The 20,444-nt window shown below is 43.5% G+C and overlaps 1 protein-coding gene and 1 long non-coding RNA gene across 3 annotated transcripts in view; one reads left to right on the top strand and one right to left on the bottom strand.

Moving 5' to 3' along the window:
- Positions 1 to 6,414, bottom strand: part of mmp23ba (matrix metallopeptidase 23ba) — a 46,870-nt gene extending 40,456 nt beyond the window's left edge. For both annotated transcript variants that reach the window (XM_069918240.1, XM_069918241.1), the window contains exons 1-3: positions 6,284 to 6,414; positions 2,189 to 2,328; positions 324 to 460 (exon numbers count right to left, since the gene is read on the bottom strand). In XM_069918240.1, coding sequence (XP_069774341.1) covers positions 324 to 460; positions 2,189 to 2,328; positions 6,284 to 6,412 — 406 coding nt within the window. In that variant the 5' untranslated portion in view covers positions 6,413 to 6,414. The remainder of the gene's footprint in view (positions 1 to 323; positions 461 to 2,188; positions 2,329 to 6,283) is intronic.
- LOC138754265 (uncharacterized) lies at positions 151 to 13,249 on the top strand. The gene is made up of 3 exons (XR_011351622.1): positions 151 to 877; positions 2,257 to 2,520; positions 12,222 to 13,249. It is a non-coding gene; the product is annotated as an uncharacterized lncRNA (long non-coding RNA).
- Positions 13,250 to 20,444: the final 7,195 nt, after the last annotated feature.

Below are 20,444 nucleotides of genomic sequence, written 5' to 3'. Positions count from 1 at the left end.
CAAGATGGGACTACAGGGTCATAAAGAGGCATTGTGGTGGGGGGGGAGGGGCAGTAGTGGAGAGGGACTGGGAGTGCAGGAGGGGAGGTGCAGATGAATAGGAGATAGAGGGGAAGTGGAACGGTGGGGAGTGAGAGGGAAAGAAGACCAGATAGAGGGGAGATGGGAGGGGAAAGGCAGTGTGGAGGGGACAGGGCAGAGAAGGGGAGAAGTGAAACCAGGTGACAGAACAATTGAACTTGAAACAGTTTGACCGATTTATCAAACATCTCTGCTCTTCCCTCAAAAGTTCCCTTTGCAACTTTTCTTTGAGTAGAACTCACCTATTTTTATGTCCGCATCATCATCTGGAGGAACTCGAGTGAAATTGAAAGGAGATACTTCACTCCACATTTGAAAAGCTGTGGAAATTCCTCTCCCCGTGTCGTCTTTGTTCAGGGTCTTTGGAAAGGATACAATTCTGTGGAGAGGGTGTGCAATTCCTGAAATATCATACAAGCAAAATGTGCAAAGAACCATGAAGAGATTTAGGATCGAAACTCTCTCCTTTGGAACAAACATCATTCCTCTGTGGCTCCCAACATTCCACCTGGATCAGGGGTGTGGGAACTAGGATGAATCTTGACCCTGAGCTGCCACTCTTTCCTCATCAGGGTTGAAATTCCATTGATCCCAGCTCCGGAATTCCCACTTAGCATGTGTTTGTAGAAGAGAAAATTCCAAACTTGGGAGAAAACCCTGCAGATAAAGTTCCAGTGCCAGACTCCCAACCAGCTGAGACAGCTCTCTCCAACAACTTGATCACATCCTGAAAGGTCACTAGATGGAAGATTTATATTTGAGTGGTTCACTCCACGACATTCCCACTATCTATAAGGTAGAGGAGCAGAAATTGGCCATTCAGCCCATTGAGTGCATTCCACCATTCCACCTTGAGCTGATCCATTCTCCCACTCCCTGGCCTTCTCCCCATAACCTTACTCTGCAGATACCCTTAAATACACCCAATGTCCTGGCCTCCACAGCTGCCCATGGCAGCAAATTCCAGAGGTTCACAACTCTCCAGTTAAAGAAATTCCTCCTCGCCAGTTGTAAATGGGTTCCTTCAATCTTGAAGTTGTGCCCTCTTGTCCTTAACTCCCCTCCCATGGGAAACAACTTTATCACATCTACTCTGTCCAGCCCTTTCAACATTCAAAATGTTTTATGAGGTTTCCCCCACCCCATTCTTCTGAACTCCAAGGAGTACAGTCCAAAGCTGTTATATGTTCTTCATATGCTGATCCTTTCATTCCAGGAATCATTTTTGTGAATCTTCCCTGAACTCTCTCCAAAGCCACCACATCCTTTCTTAAATAAGGAGGCCAAAACGGTACCCCGTACTCCAGATGAGGCCTTATAAAGCCCCAACATCACATCCCTGCTTTTATATCCTTATCCCTCTAGAAATGAACACCAAACCTGCATTCTCCTTCTTCACCCCGACTCAACCTGGAGTTCATCTTTAGGGGATCCTGCACGAGAACTCCCAAGTCCTCTGAATTTTGTATTTTCTCCCTATCCAGATAATAGTTGGCCCTTTCATTCCTTCTACCCAAGTGCACGACCAACATTGTATTTCATTTACCACCTCTTGGCCCATCCTCTTAATCTAAGTCTCTCTGCAGCCTCCATATTTCCATCACACTACCTGCTCTTCCACCTCCCTTCATATCATCTTCAAACTTGGCCACAAAACCATTTGTTCCACAATCCAAATCATTAAACATACAATCTAAAAAGAAGTGGCTCCATCTTCGACCTCTGTGGAACACCATTGGTAACCAGTAGCCAACCAGGTCAGGATCTCTTTATTCCCACTCTGTTCCCTGCCGATCTTTCCTGTAATCCCATGGGCCCTCATTTTGTGAAGCAGCCTTTTTTTCAAAGGCCTTTTGCGAGCTCAAATATAAAACATCCCCTGTATGTTCTGTATCGCCTGCTTGCGGTTTCCAAGTAGCTGCTGGTTAATGATCAGGGCACTGGGTCAGGGAGAGGGGCCACGGTGAAAGGTCACAGTGAGGGTTCATCACCTGAGGACATTAGGTCACTCAGGAAAGAGTAACGGAGGGAATTGAAAGCAGTTCTGGACTCAGAACCTCAGGGAATGATTAATGAAACCTTTCTGTTGATCTCCTTTGGTCCTTACTTGTAGGTTAAGTTGAAGTGATCCCATTTCAGCCGCTGTGGAGTTAAGGCATATCTCCTCTTCCGCAGGTGGTCTTCCGGCTGCGGACCCTCCCGTGGATCTACGTTGAGCAGCAGCAGACTGGGAGACGTACGGTGCTCCTACAGCACAAAGCCCGGGGTCATTCCTTGGCACTCGTTACAAAGCACAGGGTGCAGCATGTCCCACCACAACATACATCACCATAAACATCAAGACCAGGACGGGGCGGTGCAGTCAGCAGGATACACCCTCCTTGGACTTAGCATTTTTAGCAGCAGTGGCATTAAATATCTCTCATCAGGTGACAGAAGGTCAGTGACTGTGGCAGAGAACGAACTGAAACGTGATTGGGGCAGGTTGCAGCAGTAACACAGTCTCAGTCTGTAGCTCAGGTCAACTGTTTGACCACTTGGCAAAGCCGAGCAGCCAAGGTGATTGACTGAAGAACTCCGAGCCTGTGAGAGGGGTTTCTTAGCCCAAAGGGTGGAGCCACTCTCTCAGCTCACAGTAACAAGCTGAATGTGGCTCAGATAAACCATCTCCTGTCAAACACCCTGACAACCTGGGACCCAGCCCTTTGAGAATTATAAGCACCCTCATGATGTGCTCTTGCTTGGACTTTATCGCCCTTGTTGTGAGAGCAGTCTGTAACGGTGAGGGGTTTGTGGGCATCCAGGGGGCTGGTTAGACATTAACAACATGTGGAGCTTTGATTATAAAGAATACAAAGTTCAGATTTATTGTCAGAGTACACACCTGACATCCCATACAACCTTGAAATTCTTTTCCCTAGAATCTACCGACTCAAAAACAGACCCTTCTGCCCATCCCGTCAATGCTAACTGCCATGTCTATCCACATTAATCCCACAGCCACATTAAGGCTGTGACCCTCTTCAATGTTCCTAAACAAGTACCTGTCCAAAGAAGGCAGCACTTTTAAAGTCTTGTCTTTAAATTCACCAGCCTTCTCCATAATTTCCCGCTCCCACTTCCGTAATTCGTTGTTCCCACCTCTGTAATTCGCTGCTCCCACCTCCGTACGTGTCCGCTCCCACCTCCGTAATTTGCCGGTCCCACCTCCGTACGTCTCCGCTCCCACCTCCGTAATTCACCGCTCCCACTTCCGTATGTCTCTGCTCCTATCTCTGTAGATCTCTACTCCCACCTTTGTAATTCCTTAAAATCTCCCAATTCCAGCCTCAATTGTACTCATTCCCCCTCCTGGATTCAGTTGCAGAATTTCCTCTTTGAACCTAACTCTCTCCCCCTCCCTATAATCATTCCTTCAGCCCCCTCCCCAGACCTCTTGATGCTAATGGCTGCCATGTTCAGGTTGCCAACGTTCTGTGGGACCTTCACTAGAAATCCGCTGTGGTCATATTTGGCTGGTGCTCTTGGGCACAGGGCAGTCTGACATCCAGTCTACATGACAGTTCTCCACACTGAGATGGAACCCCAGGTCTAAAACCTCCAGCCTGGGCAACCTCCCTCTAACAATCCCTCTTAATCTCAACATCTCTCCATGATGGTGTCTTAATCTTCAAACATTTCTGTGTTTTTACAAACGTTGGTAATATACCTTTATCTCCTATGGTCAACTCTAGACCGGCTGAGTTCCTCCAGCATTTCTGTGTGCTTTTACTCAGTCCCCTAAAGGCCAGGATTGTTCAGCAGCTGCGGTGTCACGAATCAGGCAGGAGTTTGCATCTGCTGCCCCTGGGCATGTTGTGACACGAACAGCCTTAGACCATATCCCAGCATGAAGCAGAATGCACCTGCTCTCTGGCAGGGTTCCAGGAATGGGTAACACTGCCCAGTAGCTGAAGAGATCACACTCCAAGAAGGAATGAAATCACTTCAGAAAAGACTGAAGGAGGTCAAATCACTGATGGTCCCGCATGTTGTACTGTCATATGCTGACCAGAGCTATGAGCAGAGAGCTGTCCAGTTCAGTGTCGGGGATGTTCTTTCTTAACCCTGACAGTTCTGGCAAATGGTTACCTACCTGATCCATGGCCTGTTTCCCTCTCCACACAAGCAGACTGACCTGCTGACCACCTCTAACCGCTACTGGTTTTACAAGAGATAGGTCCAAATAACAGGGTACAAGATCAATGCAAAGAAAAGTGAAGTTATGCCAATGAGTAACGCAGATTATACAGAATTTAAAAAAGAATCACCATTTAAATGGCAAACACAAGCAATCCAATACCCAGGGATCAGGTTAGATAATAACTTAAGCCTCTTGTACAAACTAAATGATCAACCACTAATAAAGAAATTACAGGAAGACTTAGAACATTGGAAAGAATTACTGCTAACGTTGATAGGGAGGGTAAATTGCATTACAATGAATGTCTTCCCAAGGATACAATCCTTATTTCAATCATTACCAATTCCCTTAACAGAGAAATTCTTTAATGAACTAAAGAGAATAATAAGGAAATTCTTGTGGAAAGGGGGGAAACAGAGAGGTATAACCAAGGTGGTTTGCAGTTACCAAACTTTAAAAATTATTATGGAGCCACACAATTTAGGTATTTATCAGATTTTTAGCAGGCAAGGGAAAAACCAGACTGGACTAAGATAGAATTAGATAAAATAGGGGAGAAGGTACCGGAACATATACTTTATAAGTGAGATGAAAAGCTGGTGCAATATAAAAGCTCATCATTTACTTAATATATGGAAGAAGATCCACTTAGAAAGGAAAAATACGAATGACCAAATACCAAAATTGTTATTGACACAAAACCCACTAATCCCTTTTACAATAGATAACCTTTCCTTTAGAGAATGGGAGAGAAAAGGAATCAAGAGAATAGAAAATTGCTTTTTGGGAAATAATTAATTAACATTTGAAAAGTTGAAGTACAAATATGGAATAACTCATGGTACAATGTTTCATATCATCAACTGAAAGCTTATTTAAAGGATAAATTGGGAAACAGACTGAGATTACCAGAAGGAAGCAGCTTTGAATATCTGATTACAGACACAATGATAATTAAAAGATTTATAATGAACATGTATATTAAGCTGCAAGAGAAAGAAAATGATGAAATAAGCTATAAACCTAAACAAAAGTGGGAAAAAGATTTAAACACAAAGATAAAAAATGAAGCATGGGAAAAGTTATGTTCTTGAACTATGAAGAATATAATAAACACAAGGTTACACATGATACAGTATAATTGGTTACACAGGTTATATATCACACCCCAAAAGTTAAAGAAATAGGATCCAACATTATCAGATAGATGTTTTTGCTGTAAGAAGGAAATGGGAACAACAGTACATGCAATTTGGGCATGTACGAAAGTGAAAATGGTACATGGAAATGAATAAATGTATTCCACTGGAAAAAATAGCAAATCATTTAAAAAATAAAGTCACATTGTTTGAACAAATTTGGGAACCATACATGGAACATAACAGAGAGGGATTGCCTCAGACCTCCACCCCCTAAAATGATAAGAAGACAAAGCTACTTGATACAGTGTGTAAAAGTAGATGATATACTTTTCTTGTTCGTTTTCCTTTGTGTGAAGATATTGTTTTTTGGTTTTATTGTACTGTATACGTTGAATACTTATGGGTTTTGGAGGGGGGTGGAAAAAGGGGAGGGAGGGGAAGGGGGAAAAAAGGGAGAAAATGCCACTGTGTATATTTAATGAGAAACGTTTGTACATATTTTGATTGATATGGTTCACAGTGTGAAAAATAAAAAATTATTAATACAAAAGCAAGAGATAGGTCCTATGTAGATAAATTCAGGTTAAAATTGCTGGACATAACTTCATTGAAGTGAAGCACGAAAGTCTGCAGACACAGGGATTGTAGTAAAAACACACAGAAATGCTGGAGGATCTCGGCCGGTCTTGCAACGTCCATAGGAGACAAAGATATCTTGCCAATATTTCGAGCCTGAGCATTTCTTCAAGGTACCTCCTGTGGTTGCTGCAACACCAGCTGAGTTCCTCCAGCATTTCTGTGTGTTTTTATAACTAACTGAAGGCATTAGAAGATATTAATTAACTTCAGTAACTAAAGGGTTAAGGTTTATACTCACTAACTGAAGCGTCTGAACAGGAAATGCATGGATGTTGTGATCTCCAGGAACAAACATGAGTATGGCTGCGATGCCTATCAACACTTCAGTCAGATAAGCCTCATCTTTGGAGCAATGAACAAACTTCATCTTTATAAAAGCTCCACAATTCGTCCAGTTTCTCTGGAGCCGGTTAAGGTCTCGCTGGTTTCAATGGCTCGATGTAGTTCAGTGGCACCGGCTTCAGCTGCAGATTTGGGCAGCTGACAGAGCCAAACTCAATCTCATTATTTCAGATGCAGATCTCAAAAGTCTTCATCTATCAGGAAAAGCGCTCGCAAGTAACAGCTGGATTCTGCAACTTTGGTGGGTTGGACTTGGGTCAGGCCTGAAATCAGTGTCAGATGTACAGTGAGGAACAACATAGAACATTGCCAGAATACCAAAGGCTGCAGTTAACTCCACACCCGACTAGTTAGGACTAGATCACGTTCAGTCAAGGTAAAAATGTACGTTACTTAGCTCAAGACTGCAATTTCTGTGAACAATCTAAAACAGCAATTTTTTGTGAAACACTGGAGTTTTGTCAAAGCAACACTCAACCCCTCCCACTGCCAAACAAACTGCCAACCACAAACCTTATAGAAGAGGTGGAGAGACAAATACTCCTGGGAATGTTCAACTGAGCAGGCAGCATCTGTGCAGAGAAACCATTAATGATTCAGGCCAGTGCTTCCTGAAACCTCATTGTTCAGAATATTGATACAGGTTCTCTTTCCCAGTTGCCGTATGGTTGTCCACAGAAAACGAGAAGTATCCATTTCAGGCTTCGCCCACCTCCTGTGGCTCCGCACACATCAACCACACTGATCATTAAGGGGATCCATTATTGCCCTAGTTACCTTTTGGCTCTTCAACACTTGTACATCCTTTACCATATCTGCATCAATGCAAGAGATAACCTGTCAGTCTGCTCATGGAAGAACCCTCCTCATGGTACTGTGATAAATAAACAAACTTACCTCATGCCCTCTTCACTTTCTTCTCGTGTACTCGTTCATACATTATATGCCCATTCCTGACATCTGACCTTTGCTTCCTTTGACTGGAGCCTTAATATCCCGTGAGGGCCAGGTTCCCTCCTCCTGTCAGCCTTGCCCTTCACACCACCAAGAACATGTTGGCCCTAAACTCTATCCCCACCTCACTTTTAAACCCCTCCTAATTGACAGATATATCTTAACCAGCCTTCCTCAAATGACCTCTGTAACTTCTTGTCCAATGCTGTCAAAATTATCCTTGTCCCAATTCTGGACTTCAACTTCCTAACCCTTTCCATAATTATTTAAAAACTCAGATTATAACTGGTCATAATGTCAGCACCTCTTCTTCCTCAGGAGTTTGCCAAGGTTTGGCATGACATCAGAAACCTTGGCTAATTTACACAGGGGGTGTGGTGGGAAGTGTGCTGCATCACGGTTTGGTTTGGGGACACCAATACTCCTGAGTGTAAAGCCCTTCAAAAGTTCGTGGACGCAGCTCATGACATCACAGACAAAACCCTCCCCACCATTGAGAACATCTACAGGAAACGCTGCTGTCGGAGAGCAGCAATGATCATCAAAGTCCCTCATCACCCAGCACACGCTCTGTTCTCGCTGCTGCCGTCAGTAGAGGTATCGGTGTCGCAAGACTCGCACCACCAGGAACAGCTGCTCCCCCTCCACCATCAGACTCCTCAATGACAAACTCATTCAGGGACTCATTTAAGGTGTCTGACTTTGCACATCACCAAATATTTTTTTTCTGCATTTGCGCAGTTTGTTTACTTTTTTTTGTATGTCTATTTTCTTTTTTTTTAAATTTCCCACTATAAACCATATTGACCAAGATACATACAGACATTTTTTCTCTTGAATATATGCAGTGTCATTTTCTCCCCCTTTTCCCCCCTCCCTTCCCTCCCTCCCTCACCCCCTTTCCCATTTATTTGAAGTTCAATCTATAAGATACATTAAACCCGTTAAACAATGTTGTCACTTAATAAAAATAAACAAGAAATTTTACTGAGTCAGTTCTTTTCGTTGTCTTCTCCTTCTGTTATTTTAGGTGGTGGATGTGTATGTCTATTTTCTTGAGTACAGTTTACACTGCTAAGTAGAAATTCTGCCTCACCTGCAGGAAAAAGAATCCCAGGGCTTTATCTGCTGTCACGTACGAACTCTGAAAATAAATGTGAACTTTGGTCTTAAAGTGCCCCCGCTGACATGTCCATCACTTGTCCTGCTTCATTTCCTATGGGGAGGTCCAATGCCCCCTCTTTAGAGAGCCATCAACATTTTGTTTGAGAAACTTTCCTGGATGTTCATCAAATCCTGCTCCATCCAACCCCTCAGCATTATGGCAGTCCCAGTCTATATTAGGCAGATAAAATTGCCTACTATCACAGCCCTCATTGCTACAGTGATCTTTTTAGACGCATCAGATGTCCCAACTTTGGCCCACTTGGGACAGATTAGTTTCTGCCAGACGCTGGCAGCTGAATCACTTTAATGGTTTGCTGTACGGTGATCAACTACCTAATTCCGGGCCATAGGCACAATAGAGCACCCAGTAGTGAAAGAATTCCTAAATCTGTGGGAAATGTCACAGCAGCACTTTACAGGCAATGCCATGGTTCTGGAAGTATAGTCCCAGTCATAACAAGCAGGGAATATGAACAGACCGCTCCCACACCCAGCCACGTGACAATGGGCGGCTGATCTGTGCTGGTGATGCTGGCTTTTGTACAAATCTTGCTTTGACTGATAGTGTATACAAAGCACATTTCAGTAGTTTCTTTGCAAAGTGGCTAAGGATCTAACATGAATTAAAGAGAACATGCAAGATCTGGAATGGATTATACCATGATCAGAATGTTTAAAACTTACACGCTTATTGCTTATCACAAAATTCCATCTGAACTCTGTATTCCTTTGATCAAAGTCCAGGGAGATCCAGAAAGTTAAAAAGGAAGATCACTTCCTTAGGAATCTGCTAACCAAAGTAATGTGCAGTGAACTCAGATAAACCTGGACAATTTATCTGAATGGTTGAGACGGAAAGGAGGAACAGAGTGACTTTCCATTCAGAAAGTAGGGAGGAGGATTGACAATCTCTTGCTGCAGAGAGATCTGCGAGGCAGGGCACCTCCAAAAAAAAATGAGTGTCCCTGGTCAACACCAGGGGACGTCTGCGCCAAGTGAAGGGGGGACATTTAGAGGGAAAGTCGGGTACGTTTTTAAACACAGAGAGTTGTGGGCACCTGGAATGCCTTTCCAGGGGTGGTGGTGGGCGGCTGGAACATTAGGGCCATTTAAGAGACTTTTAGACAGGCAGATGGATGGAAGAAAAATAAAGGGTTACGGGGTAGGGAGAGTTTCTGTTTTATTTGGTAGGTTTACATGGGTCAGCACAACATGATGGGCCAAAGGGCCTTGCTATGCTGTAATGTTCTGTAATGTGAAGGGAGGGTCAGTACGTTCTGTCAGACCAAAAGGAATGTCCCTGGATTCAAACCATGAGATGGCCACACATCAAATTTTTTGCTGACATTGGAGCTCATTTGCCGCTGTTCCAATTGACATTTTAACACAACGAAACATCATTATCATGATCGTCAGCTAGTGCGGGGGGAGGGGCCACTACCTCTCCACCCCAGGAGCCTGCGCTTGGGTGCTGTGGATGTAGAGTTTGCCCACTCATCATGTCAGCACATGGTTTTCCTCCCATACCCAAAGTTGTGGAGGTTGGGTGAATTCTAGTGAGAGCAGATGCAGAATTTGGAGGAAGCTATAATCTGCTGGAGGAAGTCAGTAGTTGAGCAGCATCGGTGGAGATAAAGAGTGGACAACATTTCAGGCTGAAACCCTCCATTAGGACAGACAGGTGAGGTAACAGAAGACCAGGGAATTGTTAATGTTGTCCCCTTGTTTACAAAGTGTCACAGGGGTAATGTTTGGAAACTACAGGTCGCTGAAGCCCTTATCAATTGCCAGGAAGTTGTTGGACATCTGTTTAAGGTGAGAGGGACGTCAGCTTTTTTTATACAGAGTTATGGGTGCCTGGAATACCTTGATGGAGGCTGGTACAATAAGGACATTGAAAAGACTCAGACAGGCACATGGATATAGGAAATATAGAGGTTTTGTGGGGGCGAGGTCGGGAAGAGTTAGATTATTGATAGGTTTAAAAATATAGGTCAGCACAACATGGTGGGCCAAATAGCCTCGGTATGGTACTGCACCATCTTCTAAAGCGCCTCTTCCCCTGACAGCAATACGCTGTCACAGAACTCCTTTCTCTCTAGCCACTGCTCACCATCTTCCTCTGCCAGGCCAGGAGAGAGAAGAGGCAGAACTGAGGTTAACCTGCAAAAAGTTAGTTTACAGGAAATGAGTTGCCACGTGACAAGTTCGGTGCCTGCCACCCACTCAGGAACAGTAAGGAGCAGGCCGCATGGCTTTGTGCAGAGGGACTCTGGTCCCACAATCTGAGAAGGTAACACACTCGATTAAGGCAGAGCGGCATTTGGTGGACTTTACAAAGCCTTTGGCCAAGTTCTTTGGGGTAGGCAGTTCCAGAGGTTTGTGGTGTGTTGACAAATTAATTCTACAAATGTCTTGCTGATTGGAGGCAGAGATGGAGCGTTACACACTTCAGCCAGAAAAGCAAGTGGTGTAGCAAAAGGACATTTTGCTGTTTGTCAAATTATACAAATAATTTGGGTGAGAATCTCAGTGGGTTGATGACAAAACTGGGTGAACACCAAAACTGTTGTAATTGGTGAAAAAAGTTATCCGAGGATACGGCGGGGAACAGATCATCGATGACGTTGGGTGGAACGGTGGAAGAAGGAATTTATTCCAGTCAAGTGTGAGGTAATGCATTTTGGGAGGTTAAATCTAGGCAGCAGCAAAATGGAGCGAGCTCAGGAGGGCACAAACTAGAGACCGTGGACCATGGAATCTGGAGGAACAAATACCCTGCTGGAGGAACTCAGTAGGTTTTGCAGCATCAGTGGGAGAGAAAGAATTGTCGACGTTTCAGAAAACATTTTCTACCACAGCTGCTGCTCGATCTGCTGACTTCCTCCAGCAGATTGATTTTTTCTTTTGCTTTGAGGGGGTTTATGAGGGTTGATTACCGAGAGGTTTAGGTGCGAGTTATAAACTTCTTACAGGTGCATTGTCATTACAAAGGGAGTCAGCAGGCTTCCCTCAAAAGCCAAAGCACTGAGGGTAACAGCTGGAAATAATTTTGCAGCTGTACAAAACATCAGTTCAACCACACATGGAGATTTGTGTACTGTTCTGGTCAGAACACTGCAAGAAGAATACAGTGGCAATAGAGAGAGTGCAGAGGAGACTCACCAGGACATTGGCTGGAATAAACAGCTGTAGTTACAAGGAGGGATTAGTCAGCTGGAATGCAGTGGGCTGAGGGCGACCGCACAGAGGGTTATAAATCTATGAGGGGGAATAAAGGAGGAACGTAGAACTGGAGAGGGTGAGAGGGTGGAAATTTAAAGAAGATCTGAAGGGATAGTGGTGGTTATATGGAACGAGCTGTCAGAAGAGGTGGGGAGAAAGGTACAGTCAATGTTTGGGCAGGCATTTAGGTAGGAAAGGAGCAGAGGAAATCGGGCCAATGTGGGAAATGGGATTAGCATGGGTGAGTGGGGCCTCTGTGCTGCTCAACATCAGTCAGTGAAGCACAGTGTTCTTTTCAACGGATTTGGAGAAAATATACAAAAATTTTCAATGATAAGAATTTCACTGGAATTCTCACTTATTTGCTGACATATTATTTTGGGATAGATGCATTTATTTGGTTAAATTAATTTGTAACATGACATCTATTTAAAAACTTCCAATGAAGGGTCTTTGACTTGAAACATTTGCTGTCTCTTTCTCCACAGATGCCCCCTGACCTGCTGAGAGCTTCCAGATCCCCCGATTGATCATTTTATTGAAAGCTCAAGCTGTGACCTGAGTGACAAACTTCAAGGAGTCACTTCCATGCAAGTTCAAGTGATCACAGAACAGGAAGATCAGTGAAGGCACTGCTTTAATGAAGAGCCTCAACACAACCACTGCTGACATGGTCACATTAGAAATGTGATGGCACACGCAACAAGCCAAACACTTGGACAGTGCGGCTGCCCCAGTAGGCCTGTAGCCATAGGTCCCACTGCTGGGCTCAGGTCAGTGCAGCGGGGCTTCAAGCCAGAACCTTGCACTTCAGTGGCAATCTCTTCATTCATAATTGTGAGACTCACTTCATCTTTTTGTCTAGTTTAATATTTATATTTATACACAGACACACAAATATATATGTCATTGTGACTATCCCTCGAGGTGGAGGATGGTGGCCTTTGTTCCATTGACCCATCGAATGAAGACGCCTGTGCGTTTATTTGTTTAACCGATGCTACACTCCAAGAAGCGCACGATACTTCACAAATCAACCAACGAGTTTCAATGGCGTGGAAACCACGACGATCGAAACTGATGGATTTGCTGTAGCCTTCGTCCACCTTAACAGCCACTGAGTTCCAAGAAACTTTGTCCGCCTGTTCCACCCTTGAGACCATTCTTTGTCAGAGACCTCACCCTCGACTTTACCGCCATGGGTGACCCTACCAGGAGCACAGCTCCAGATGGCATCGATCTCAGGACTACACAAGCTTCTCCACCACGACAAGATGATAATCCCCACACACACATATTATACAACCATTCCCTGACAGACGGATCCGAGTTCCATTCTGACTGATCGGTCAGATCTCGAAATAAATGCAAGTTGGACATATGTTAGCATGGCATGTATAAGCAGAAACATTCTTTTATCCTACTCAATCTATAAATGCACGTACTTGGCTGTGGGTTGTCAGTCTTCATCTTGGTGGATTGTGGGAGGAGTCAGACGTTTGAAAACATGCTTACATTTGTTTGGATTTGTTTGCTTCTTTTTTCTGTGTAGATTTATTAACAGTAATTTAAAACTGAATTTGTCAATCAACCTTGGCGAATCTTTCAACATTCTGGTCCATGCTTTATTCACTTGTGAAAACACATTTGCCAACCCCTTCTTCTGCAGATCCTCCTCTTATTTCTATTTCTCTTTCCTTCTCCGCAACTCTCTTCTATTTCAACCAGTTCTTTGTCGATCGATTCCTTCAATTCAAAATCTAATAACTCTTCCATATCTTCCACTTTGACTCCTATTCAAGGGTTTTTGCGAGTTTCACAATTTACTCTCTAATTTCATCAATCGCATCCACTTGATGCAGTATTTTTTATACACACACATATATAAATATATATACACACCCACACACACATATAGTGTGTACATATAGTATTTATATATATATATATATTTTTATATATACATATATATATATAGTGTGTGTGTGTCCATAGCCTCTATGAGGTCACTCCTCATCCTCCTGTGCTCCAAGGAATAAAGCCGCAGGCTGCTCCACCTCTCCCTGTAGCTCAGACCCCTTAGTCCTGCCAACATCCTCACCAATCTTCTCTGCACCCTCTCCACCCTGACAACATCTTTCGTTCACATCTGATCAAGTACTGACATGTTGCAACAGATGGTTCGTCAGTAGGGTCACACAGATTGTAATTTGTAAATTACACCAGTAACATTGAACAAGGTATAGACATTGGTCAGAAACACGCAGGCTCTTCCTCAATGGAGTTGCTGTGGATGGGCGAAGAGATCAGCAGGTCAGCATGGATGAGGTGGCCAAAAGGCCTGTTTCTGAGCTGAATAATTTGATGCCCAATGATTATGGGATCACTTGCATTTATTTGAGGAAACAGATGACGATCCTGGATGATGTTCCTTCCAAAGCTCCAGCTGACCAGAAGGCCAGCATCATCTTCATCAGGGTGTCTGAATGGGACTCAAACCCACTCGAGTGAATGCACTGCTGAAAGCAGCAAACAGCTGGGAACAAGAGCGATCTTGCCTTTTGCTTGTAGCCAATGTAACTGCAGGAGTGGTAACTTAATATTACCACCTTGCAAAAGAATTGAAGCCACGTTTGCTCTCTCCCCAAACACTTACAAACAGACCCCAAGTGAAGCGATGTGTGTGACTCTTCTTGCTCGATCTTGAGAAGCACATGTGACCTCAGCAGTGAGAACAAGGGAGAAGGACATTTGGATCACTGCAAGGTTTTGCTGATAAGAGATTTTAACTCCATTAACCTACCTTGGCACAAAACCGTGTCTTCAGCAGTTGTGGTCAGTCTGGGATCGCCCCTTCCCTCACTGAGCCAGGAAACAGCTATGAGCTTGGTGTGTTAGAAAATCCTTTCAAAGATTCCAGCCCCGCATCAAACAGGATGATTTGCAGAATTTCACATGCACGTATCTTGCCTAAAGCTCTGCAACCTTCCTAATGCCTGCTCCCTTTTTTTAAATCTAGCTTCACAGGTGAATGGAAGTGAAGTCAAAGCACAATTACATCACTCAGTGACCAGCATTAATGGAAAATAATACTTCAGAGTGTTGTCATTTATGGCTGGTGTGTGAGGTCCTGACTTGTTGGCCTGGAGCTGCTCTAATTCTACACAGATACTGTAGTCCTGCCACTTCCTGCTTTATCTCCACAATCACAGAATTTAGAGCAGTCAAAATTCAAGCAGCAATTTACGAATTTGTTATTCATTCAGTAGAAAGACTGGACAATTCCTGTAATAGAGAGAAGTTAGTTTATGTGGATAAAGGAAGATAGAGCAAGAGTATGATGGAAAAGAGGGGGGCAATAGCAGCACTGATCATCACAGTACACGTCAGTCGTGGGCATTGGCTGGACCAGAAATAAGGAGTTACTTCCAAATTGGATGCGTAAAAGTGGAGTTTTAAATCTTCTTATTTATCTAATAATAGAGGAATATATTCAAATATCTTTCATCATTGATTCTTTTAGAACTTTGCAATGCTGTCCCATTCCCTTTGTCTTTGCTTTCCAGTGAACAGTGCCCCAAAATCAAAGATGCCCAACACCCTTCTTCCGAAAACCACATCTGCAGATGCTGCAAATCTGGCCAAAAGCCAAAATGACTTGGCAAGTGTGGGGAGAAACTGAGTTCATGCTTCTGATTCTTTTATAATTAAAAAATTTGTAACAAACATGTACATCAAACTGCAAGAAAAGGAGAACGAGGAAACAAACGGTAAACATAAACAAAAATGGGAACAAGATCTAAACATAAAGATAAAGAATGAAACATGGGAGAAGCTATGCTCCGGAACTATGAGAAATACAATAAACACAAGGTTACATATGATACAATATAACTGGATACACAGGCTATACATCACACCTCAAAAGTTAAATAAATGGGACCCAACTGTATCAGACAGATGTTTTCGCTATAAAAAGGAAATGGGAACAACAATTCATGCAATTTGGACATTTGAGAAAGTGGAAAAATTTTGGGAAGATCTAAACCAGATATTAAATAAAATCACAAAAAGCAATATACCAAAAAACCCAGAGATCTTCCTCCTAAGTAATATAAGAAACAAAGAATTTGGACTCGATTTGGATGGAGCACAAAAAAGATTTGTTATGATAGCCCTAGCTGTAGCAAAAAAATGTATTATGTCAACCTGGAAATTAGAAGACAACTTGAGAATACAACAATGGTACATAGAAATGAATAAATGTATTCCATTAGAAAAATAACATATAATTTAAGAAATAACATTACAATATTCCAACAAATATGGGAGCCATACATGAAACACAATAGAGAAAACCTACCACGGACCTCCACCACCTAAAATGACAGAAGAAGATAATGAAAAGAACTGACTCAGTAAAATTTCTTGTTTATTTTTATTAAAGTGACAACATTGTTTAACGGTTTTAATGTATCTTATAGATTGAACTTTAAATAAATGGGGAAGGGGGTGAGGGAGGGAGGGGGAAAAAGGGGGAGAAAACGACACTATATATTTAAGAATAAAAATGTCTGTATGTATCTTGGTCAATATGGTTTATAGTATGAAAAATAAAATTTTTTTAAATGTTTCTGATTCTTGTTCAAACAAGAGAAATGAAACATGCTTGAAGTGGCATGGAAAAGGCAAAATGGAAGGGGTGGGATTGGGTGAAGGCTAGGAAATTGAAGCTTTGTGGTGTGGAGAAACAAAGCGGGGAAGGCTGTTACTTCGTTTTTGAATTTAATGCCAAGACCCCAGTTACCCACTTCATTAGCCTGGGCCCAAGGAACATGCAGACACCAGTGACACTCGTCCAACTCGTGGTAGTCCACCCTCAAAAGGACTCAGCTCCTCTGAACACCCATCGCTCAACACATCCCCCACCTCCTGCCCTGTGGAAGATCACTTCAAAGCCGCAAACCTGGGAGGTCCCAACTCCACTGCATTGTGGTGCACCTTCACCTGACGCACTGCACCCTTCTCAAGGAGAGTTGGTCAGTGTTTCACTGGCTCAGGGTGATGCTTCATTAACAGTGGTCTGGCCAGTACCCACATCCAGCAGATGGAGGCAAAGCTGCACGTTTCCTCTGGAGCAGGGGGGATTAGTGGGAGGATGTGCGGGGGGTATAAGTGGTAGGGAGGCCGTGCGTTCTAGGAAGGGGGTGTGCAGAGGGATGTGGGGTTAAAGGGGGAGGGGTGTGAGGAGTGCATGGGGAGGTGTGGGGGTTGTAGAAAGGGGGTTGTGGGGAGGGGTTGGGGGTTCACCTCCTCACTAGGATTTGGCAGGACCTTTCTGATCTGCCGCAGAATCTATCCTCACCCCCAAATTTCTGTCCTTGGTTGCAGCAGGATCAACCCTCCTTCCCCTTTCCCAAGGGGAGTACAGACCACATGCCCTCCCCAGTTGCCCCCTACTCCACCAGACCCCAGCCTACCTTCCCTCCAACCCCACCTACCCTCAGCCCAGCTGACCCCTACCCCACTTGCCCCCTCATACCCCCTACCCCACCTGCCCCCTCTAGCTCATTTGGCCCTCCTACCCCCTCTAGCCCACCTGTCATGACCCCCTCAGCCTCTCCTAACCCATCTGCTCCTTACCCCTCCTGCCCACCTCATCCCCTCCTACCCCACCTCGCCCCCCCCATGTGACCATGTTGGAGAATGTAATGGGGAACAAAGGAAGGGCATTTGGCCCCTCAAGATTTGTGGAGTTGCAATATGACCTCTCTAATCCTGAACTCAATCCCCCTGTTAATGAAGCCCAGCATCCCATTGGCCTTCTTAACTATCCTATCAACCTGTGCAGTGACTTTGAGGGACGTATGGATTTGCACCCCAAGGTCCCTCTGTTCATCCACACTCTTAAGTAACACTGTACTCAGTCTTTGGTTTGCCCTTCCAAAATGAATCACCTCACACTTATCCAGATTGAAATCGATCTGCCACCTTTTTGCCCAACTCTGCATCCTGTCTATATCCTCTTGTAACCTTTGATAACCTTCAGCTCCATCCACAACTCCTCCAACCTTCATGTCATCCGCAAACTTACTGACCCATCAATCCGCCTCTTCATCCAGGTCATTTATAAAAATCACAAAGAGCAGGGGTCCCAGAACAGATCCGTGCGGCCCCTCCACTAGTCACCGATCTCCGGGCAGAGTACTTTCCTTTTATTACTACTCTCTGTTTTCTACACGGAAGCCAGTTTTTTATCCATACATTCAATTTTCCACTGACCTCTTGACTCCCGACTCTCATGGGGGACCTTGTCAAAAGCCTTGCTAAAATCCACGTCGACCACATCTACCACCCTACCCTCATCAATTTCTTTTGTTACCTCCTCAAAAAACTCAATTAGATTTGTGAGACATGACCTTCCGTTCACAAAGCCATGCTGACTATCCTTGAGTAGACTGTACTTCTCCAAATGCTCATAGATTCTATCCTAATAGTTTGCCGCCACTGATGTCACCGGTCTGTAATTCCCAGGATTCTCCCTATTAACCTTTTTTAAACAAGGGGACTACATTTGCCATTCCCCAATACTCCAGCACCTCCCCTGAGGCCTTTAATAATTTGTTTATAAAACTGGTGGCAGTGCTTCATCGAGTTTTAAACCCGTCGGGCCTAAGGCTGCTCATCTCTGACACTGTCTACCACATGTTGACCTTACAGTGAGTGGGGCTTTTGGGTGAAGGGTCTGCAGCAATGGGACCCAGTGATGGCTTTCATTTCCCAAGTATTGCTACACCCAGGAAGAATGCAACATTTTAACTTAAAACACCTTAGCTATTGTCAGACTCACAGTTATTCGGCAATCTCTAATGGCAGAAGGAGGTGTTTCCTATCCACTGTGCTTTGGCCAATTTTACACAACACAGCTGATCCATCGAGGTACCTATGGTGATAAGCATACAACATCCTAAACAGCATTTTTTTTATTCATAAGAATTTACAACTGAATCACATTCTTTTGCTCTAATAAACACTACGGGAGCATCAGCAGGAAGACTGGCAGCTCAACACAGCATTCATGTTCATCATTACAGCTAGAAGATAGATGGAAATGGACTCAGAAAAATCTTCTTTTATCCAATATTTGAACTAAATACAGGCTCTATATTTTAATGTATTATAGCTTGAAATAATTTATTCTCACTGGATACTTGCCATAAGGATTCCCTAACCCAGAAACATAATAACCCCAGGAGAATAAACCATCCTCCTCATCGCTGACTTGCTGTGACGTTTACTACTCCTCCAGTCCAGATGACCATCCCAGCTGCAGTGAATGGACCAGACAGCAGCCCATTCTTTACCCCAGGATCCACGTTTCCTTTCCTCCAACACCCCTTGGCCAAATGATCAATATCTAGAATACCTGACCAACATACAGGGAGGTGCAAGGAGTCAGTGTTCTCCAATGATCCCATTCAAAGGTGGGGAAATTCCTGGAACATTCTGAGTTTAAAAGCCACAAAGTTGAGCAGATGTGGAGTACGCCCTACTCCCTCACTCCAGCAACAGGCACAGTGCACTGAACTTGCAGTCAGTCGACAAAAGAGATCAAAGGCCTTCCCTCTTGAGACAAGTGTAAGCAAATGGTTCTGAAGCCACTTTAATCTAGAGGAAGAGACTAGAAAAGAAGAGAAATGTGCACAAGAAAGCCAGGTTTTTTGGAACTGCAATTTTATTTAAACAGCAATTCCTGAACACTCACTTCCACAGTGATACAACCTGATTGACACAAATATCCTGCTTCACTATACAGGGGTACCAGGAAGATTCAAAAAGTTGCTGATCTAGGCAACATTTCAATAAAATAATATACATACAACATGTCAGGTTTCAGAAACACAAATAACAACACTCTCTTTCCTTATCAAACCATGTCAGGTTTCAGAAAAAAGCTACCAACCCCCAATACAAATAATAAAACACTTTCTTTCCTTATTAAATTGTACCAGATCTGTTTAGTTTTACCATATAGTATTTTCAGGTTTGTTTCCATGTCCTGTTAAAGACATCATATTAGTTCACGGTGTTTTTGATTCATTTTGGTGAGACAGATTGGTGGGGTAACATGTCAATCCTTCCTAAAGGCTGGCCAGACTCAAGCCCCAGGATTCACTGTTATATGATGAAAGTTATATCACTATTCATTTTAATACGTCTTTGTGTGTCTGTTATAAATAAACAGGTGATGTAATCCTGAGTTAATTGGAAGTGGTCATAATGTAAAAGGTTAAAAAAAACACAAGCTTTTTCTGGCCAATTTCTAATGAGAACAGTCAACAACTCTGTATATCTTTGCTAAATCCTAACCAGCGTAACCCTATGCTCTCTAGAGCACATCTAAACACTAATTGGATTTCTTCTCAAGCCCTTGGCTACCTGTTCTTTGTGACATTGCTTCCACCCAATCTTCCTGGTAGAGCTGGTGAATACTTGGTCCGAGAGAAACATGCTCCTGATTAAACTCATTTCTTCCACTTTAACCACAGATTGGCAAACCTAACATGCAAATCACATTCCAATCAGACAAGGAGATCCAAATCCCCAGTGCACATTCAGATGCAAAAACTTGACCCTGCACTAATTGTAACCCATCTACAACGTCCAACTCTAATCATTACTAAAAGAACTGCACCTTTCCCAATTCATAG

The sequence above is a fragment of the Narcine bancroftii genome, chromosome 2 (assembly GCF_036971445.1).
Source record: "Narcine bancroftii isolate sNarBan1 chromosome 2, sNarBan1.hap1, whole genome shotgun sequence".
NCBI lineage: Eukaryota > Metazoa > Chordata > Chondrichthyes > Torpediniformes > Narcinidae > Narcine > Narcine bancroftii.
Note: the sequence above shows the minus strand (reverse complement) of the source record. Positions and strands in the feature narration are given on the sequence as shown.